Genomic DNA, 6,063 nt, shown 5'->3' on the forward strand with positions numbered 1-6,063 from the left:
TTCACAACCCAGGAACCACATCAACAACATGATGTAATGCTCCTCAAATCCACACAGAAACTATGCAGAATATGTCAGAGAGGAATGTACCCACCCCTTTTCTGCCTGCGCCTCACCCCAGACCCCACCCCCATCCCCTTGGCCCTCTGCATACCACTTGAGACTCCTGCTCCTAATATAGACCCAACTGGTTTGTGGGACAGGCAGGGGTAGAGGAGCCTGCATGTAGCAGGATCTAGCGTTTATTTTTGGGTGAGTTGTGCGCAAGTCTTTCATGGAGAAAATACTTATCAGGCAGGTAAGTCATGGTACACGAGTTGGCCAGATTTGTGTTTGAGAAGTGTGTAGGTGTGTGTAGGACTGAAACATTTAGGACTAGAAGGAGTAAAGCTGGGGTAAAAAAATAAATTGGTTGGATTATAAACTGTTTTTGGTTTAGGGCTTTAGTTCAACTTGATCCCGAATGTTTTCCCTTCGAGCTTCATTCCAGCAGTGATTTTAGAGCACATTTATCAAGGTGTTATAGAGTGTTGTTGGTGTTCTTTTTCTGTTGGTCTAGATCATGTTTCAAGAGATGCGTGAAGAATTGAAGAATTCAGGTAATTCGGGTAACCTTCAGTGTTTGTGTGTGTGAATGTACATTTGTGTGTCTGTTTCATGGAATGAGGTGTATAGGGGATCTATAACTGTGTGTGTGTGTGTGTGTGTGTGTGTGTGTGTGTGTGTGTGTGTGTGTGTGTGTGTGTGTGTGTGTGTGTGTGTGTGTGTGTGTGTGTGTGTGTGTGTGTGTGTGTGTGTGTGTGTGTGTGTGTGTGTGTGTGTGTGTGTGTGTGTGTGTGTGTGTGTGTAACTTTGTACCCACTTCACTTACCCATAACTTCAGAGGCTGATGCTGAGATGTACATGAAGTTCATGAAAAGTCATTGCTGCTATGAGGCCATTCCAACCAGCTGTAAACTGGTCATATTTGACACAACACTACAAGTAAGAGTCCAGGGTTGTGTAACCCACTTGTATGTTGAAACTGAACAATACAAAATAATTTGGGGGCCAAATCAAGAGTCCAGGATCAGTATTCAGTAGGGTACATCGTAGCAAAACGTCTCACAACAGGTTACAGGAAACTAAAATCTGTGTTCTTATTTGGCAAATTCACGTAGTGCCTCCCCGTTTCAGAACATACTCTTCCTGCTGAACTCAGCCCAGATATTCTCCCTCCACTTCCCAAGGGAAAGGTCATGGTCCCTTTTGGTATGACATTTCAAGTCAGAGTTCCTCTCCTGTAACTACAGCTACAGTCAGTTATAGAGGTTTTCCCTTGTCCCTGCAGCAATAATTCATGTGCAGCCTCATTCCTTCTTCCCTAAAACATACTCACTACTAAGACCGGTGTAAACTGGTTGTGTTAAAAAAATCCTATGTTTGCAGGTGAAGAAAGCCTTTTTCGCTCTTGTAGCAAACGGCTTGAGAGCTGCACCTCTCTGGGATAGCAAGACACAGAGGTTTGTGGGTAAGTGAAGAGATTAGGGGGTGCTCTCTTGCTACTTGCTTATGGCAACGCAATGTCCTGAATGATTGCAAGCTAGGGCTGGTTTTGGGGGTAGTGTGATATGAAGACTGGACACTAGCACGTATCCATGCCAATAGTTATGAGCTCTCTCTATCTTTCTCTCTCTCTATTGTCCTCACAGGTATGCTGACTATAACAGATTTCATCAACATTCTCCATCGTTACTACAGGTCCCCATTGGTGCGTATATGAACCAAATGCCAGTCAATATCCCAGTCATAAGCATGTTTCACATTTCATTTCCAAGTCATCCCAATGTGCCTGAAATGGATTGTGTAGCTCAATAAATATCCTTAAAGATGATTTGGACATTTAACATGCAAAATGCTAATAACGGGGATATTGACCTGCATTGATTTTTGGACAAACATTCTTCAAAGTTAGCCTTTGGTGACAGTGGCCAGGTTTAGAAACCAAAGCATGGATTGCTGTCTTATCTTGCCATACATTTCTTACATGGTAAGGAAACCATTTTGTAATTTGGGTGGACTATCCCTTTAAGCCTAGTCTTGGCCTATAAAGCATGTTCAATGGAGACAAGATCATGGTTGTGTGAATAACACAGAAATCATTCATCATAATTTGTCCAATATGTTTCCACCCTCCCACAGGTTCAAATGAACGAGCTGGAGAGGCATCAAATTGGAACATGGCGAGGTGATTCATTCAAGTAAATAAGCTAGAGAAAGCAAATGATACAGTGTTCTATGTCTATGGTATATACGTACATGTCTTTCTGTGACTTTCCATTCTGTTTATTTCTCTCTCTCTGCAGATGTGTACCTGCAATACTCCAACCACTGTCTTCACAGTATTGCTCCAGACGCCAGGTGAATCTACGCAGCTCTCAGTCAAACCAACTCCTGTCACCTGGCTTTGCCTGAGTTGTTACTTTTAAAACTTTTTAAAATGAGTAACAGACTAAGGAAATTGAGGCTGGGATTCAGTCAATTACAGGCAGTGTTCTGGGTTGTGTTCAGTACGGCACACTGTAGCAAATCGTTTTGCAACATGACCCAGGTGTGGATGTTGGTTGTGTTCTCCAGGGTTAGACACTATAGGCCTACTCAGTCTCCCCTCCTCTCCTTTGCAGCCTCTTCGACGCCATCTATTCCTTACTGAGGTATAAGATCCACAGATTGCCGGTTATCGATCCCGTGTCCGGAAATGTCTTACACATTCTCACGCACAAGCGAATCCTCAAGTTTCTCCACATATTTGTAAGACAACATTTTTTTTTATTACCTTTATTTAACCAGGCAAGTCAGTTAAGAACAAATTCTTATTTTCAATGACGGCCTGGGAACAGTGGGTTAACTGCCTGTTCAGGGGCAGAACGACAGATTTGTACCTTGTCAGCTTGGGGATTTGAACTCGCAACCTTCCGGTTACTAGTCCAACGCTCTAACCACTAGGCTGCTGCCCCTTGAAGAAGATGTCTGTGTGTTTATGCTCATATCATATGGTCATCCATTTCAAACAGTGGTGTTGTGAACTGTATGTGTTGCTTTTACAATCCTTGTGTTCCTTTTTATTTTTTAATTAAAAGTACTCTACACAGAAAGAGACAGTCCCAAAACCCTGCTTCATGCAGAAGACGATCCAGGACGTTGGGATCGGGACATTCCGGAACATTGCCACGGTCCAGCAGACGGCCTCAGTCTACGATGCCCTGTCTGTGTTTGTAGAGAGGAGGGTCTCCGCACTGCCCGTAGTAAACGAGCAAGGTGGGTTAACCTCATCTCTAGTTCAAAGTCGAACACTGACTAGTACAGTATGTGTATGTCCTTATGTAGGTGCCCTTAAAAATAAAGTTTCACTTGTAAGATGTAGGCAGGCTATGTATCTCACTGTCCTTTGTACATCAAGGCAAGGTGGTGGCTCTCTACTCCAGATTTGATGTGATTGTAAGTGCCCTAAAGCTGCCCGTTACAGTTTAATTCACTTGAAAACAATACAAAATAAAGGCCTTCACATCTTTGTTGGTGCATTGTGTACATTTTTATTGTTCTCTCCGCTCCTCTTCTCTTCTTCTCGGAGACAGAATCTGGCTGCCCAGAAGACATACAACAACCTGAACATGTCCATGCAGGAGGCCATCCGACGGCGCTGCTGTTTCATTGAGGGCGTCATAAAGTGCCTCCCCGACGAGACCCTGGAGACCGTCATTGATCGCATTATTAAGGCTGAGGTTAGTGTCCCACTGCTCCCACCAGGGTTCTATTCATAAGGCTCCAAATGGAAGAAAACAGGCTGCAACAGGGAGGGACTACTTGAACGTGTCCAATTAGAAACACTTGTTATTTTTGCTACGGTGTGCACTACTGAATATGACCAAGGTCATGTCCTCTATCACAGTGGCCCTCTCTCTCCACTCCACCTACCAGTTTGTTTAAAAAAGACATCAAAGTAATGGGCACTGATATGCTGCAATATTTAGCTCTATTAGCCCACACAATGAAATATAAATAGAATTATGGCCACTAGTATTTAAATATATTTGAATGCATTAGCTGTAGACTGTATCAGCATTAGCCCTCTGCTTACTGCTCTACTCTACTTAATTACTGGTAAGTCCTTGTTGTGTAACCATGACCAACCCTTTCCCACCACACACTCCCATCCTCTCCCCCTCCTGTCCCCATTCTGCACCAATTCTCTCCCCATTCTACCCCATCCTGCCCCCATCCACTCTCCATCCTGTCCCCATCTTACCCCCATCCTGCCCTATTCCTCTCTCCATCCTCTCCTCACCCCTTTTACTCCTCATCCTGTCCCCATCGTGTCCCCATCCTTTCCCCGCAGGTCCATCGGCTGGTCCTGGTGGACAAAGAGGACGTGTGCAGGGGGATCATCTCTCTCTCTGACCTGCTCCAGGCCATGGTGTTAAGCCCGGCAGGTATTGATGCCCTTTTAGCCTCTTAGCACCTGTGGGAGTCAGGCCCCCTTGCCCTACCTCCATCTACCACCGCCTCTAGCCCCACTTTCCTGGCCCAGGTATGTCCACCATTTTTCTCTCCTCTCTCCAATCCCCCCAGCTCACTGACTGGCTGTCAGACACACTTCTTTGACCCCCCCCCCCCCCACAACAGCTGCTGCTGCTATACGTTGCACCCTGTTTCTCTGAGCTTCAGCCACATATCAACCCCCCACCACGTACCCTGCAGACACACACACACACACTTTCTCTGCAAAGGGTGATTATGATGACCTCTGACCTATCGTTCCCTGCTTGCCTAGTGCATGGGGAGCAGTATAAATCCTTTCAAAAGGACTGGAATCTTGAAGATTCCAAGCTTTTGTGGTTGACATTCTATGGACTAGCTGCAGCTAAAAGGCCAAGTTACAGTATGGCACTAGAGGAATGTGGTGATGTATCTGCATAAAGATTTGATGATATCTGATTTGATCTGCGTGCCAGATGGCACCTTATTCCCTATAGTGTACTACTTTTGACCAGTGTCCATATGACTCAGGTGAAAAATTAATAAATAGCTTGGCTTGTGCAAGCCGAAACGGTTCATCTCCTGTTTCTGTAGCGTGAGGCAGCTTGATGTACAAGTACAGCCCCTGGATAGGACACTATTCTGTCTCCGGTCAGTAGTTCATTATATAGGTAATAGGTTGCCGTTCGGGATGCAACCATGTTGTTGTTCATTTGCATCTCTCAGATTGGTTTGTGTCTACAGCAAGAATGAAAGGTTGCAAGTTCAAATCCCCGAGTTGACAAGGTACAAAATCTGTCGTTCTGCCCTTGAACAGGCAGTTAACCAACTGTTCCTAGGCCGTCATTGAAAATAAGAATTTGTTCTTAACTGACTTGCCTAGTAAAAAAATTTTTAAAGAAAAATAATCTGTATGGAGCTTATTATCTATTTATGCTGATATAATAAGAACACACTTTGATGCACACAACCTTTTTTTTATCATATGCTTTGGTTACAATCATTCCAATCTTTGATAAAATTGCATTTCCACTATTGTTTTTTTTTCCAGAGATTTCAAGCAAATCAAACTGAGATCACTAGAGGACAATGTGAAGTTCATGGTGGATGAAAAGGGAGACCGTTTTCAAAATGTCAACATACTGTTGTAGAGAAAAACAATCTGCAACAATCAGCTGTATCAGTTGAGTTCAATAAATCACAATAGTCAGTTACATTTGATCAAATTGACGATAAGTTTGTGTTACTTTGTGTTGCCCTGAATGTGTGCTGTATTAAATAAACATGTTCAAATCAATTTGACTTGTTTTTTTATAATGGACTTGCACAATGGATTTCACTGTTTTATGTAAGCTTTTCAGAGAAACAAGTGGAGATATAATTATAAATGGGTATTTTACATAATAATGGATAGTACTATCCAATTTATCCAGCAGATGTCAGTAAATAGCTATTGTTTTCGCAAAACCAAGCGCAGTAAACAAGGAAGCACGTGACATGCTGAGCCAGTAAACTGGGTTTCCACTAGATAGCACATCTATAAAGTCT

General features: G+C 43.4%; 1 protein-coding gene across 6 annotated transcripts; it reads left to right on the forward strand.

Annotated features, from left to right (window-relative positions):
• Positions 1 to 152: 152 nt before the first annotated feature.
• LOC124010580 (5'-AMP-activated protein kinase subunit gamma-1-like) lies at positions 153 to 5,812 on the forward strand. 6 transcript variants are annotated; one of them, XR_006834476.1, is made up of 13 exons: positions 153 to 298; positions 560 to 599; positions 884 to 984; positions 1,429 to 1,510; positions 1,692 to 1,750; positions 2,182 to 2,240; positions 2,346 to 2,400; positions 2,664 to 2,693; positions 3,120 to 3,297; positions 3,440 to 3,477; positions 3,615 to 3,761; positions 4,376 to 4,567; positions 5,567 to 5,812. XR_006834476.1 is itself a non-coding variant. In XM_046323187.1 (13 exons), the coding sequence occupies exons 1-13, from the start codon at positions 275 to 277 to the stop codon at positions 5,587 to 5,589; spliced, it is 1,014 nt and encodes a 337-aa protein (XP_046179143.1). In that variant the 5' UTR covers positions 155 to 274; the 3' UTR covers positions 5,590 to 5,812. The 6 variants fall into 6 exon arrangements, 1 of the variants encoding a protein (XP_046179143.1); XR_006834477.1 differs by having other exon boundaries at positions 3,132 to 3,297; XR_006834474.1 differs by having other exon boundaries at positions 155 to 298; positions 2,182 to 2,227; positions 2,664 to 2,790; positions 3,132 to 3,297.
• Positions 5,813 to 6,063: the final 251 nt, after the last annotated feature.

The sequence above is a fragment of the Oncorhynchus gorbuscha genome, linkage group LG23, assembly GCF_021184085.1.
Source record: "Oncorhynchus gorbuscha isolate QuinsamMale2020 ecotype Even-year linkage group LG23, OgorEven_v1.0, whole genome shotgun sequence".
In the NCBI taxonomy this organism is placed as follows: Eukaryota; Metazoa; Chordata; class Actinopteri; order Salmoniformes; family Salmonidae; genus Oncorhynchus; species Oncorhynchus gorbuscha.

Bases quoted from the DNA above. Each gene is read 5' to 3' on its own strand.
- LOC124010580 (XM_046323187.1), top strand. From the start codon at position 275: ATGGAGAAAATACTTATCAGGCAG. The intron at 1,511-1,691 runs GTAAGTGAAGAG...TTGTCCTCACAG, and splicing joins CAAGACACAGAGGTTTGTGG to GTATGCTGACTATAACAGAT. The intron at 3,762-4,375 runs GTTAGTGTCCCA...CTTTCCCCGCAG, and splicing joins ATCGCATTATTAAGGCTGAG to GTCCATCGGCTGGTCCTGGT.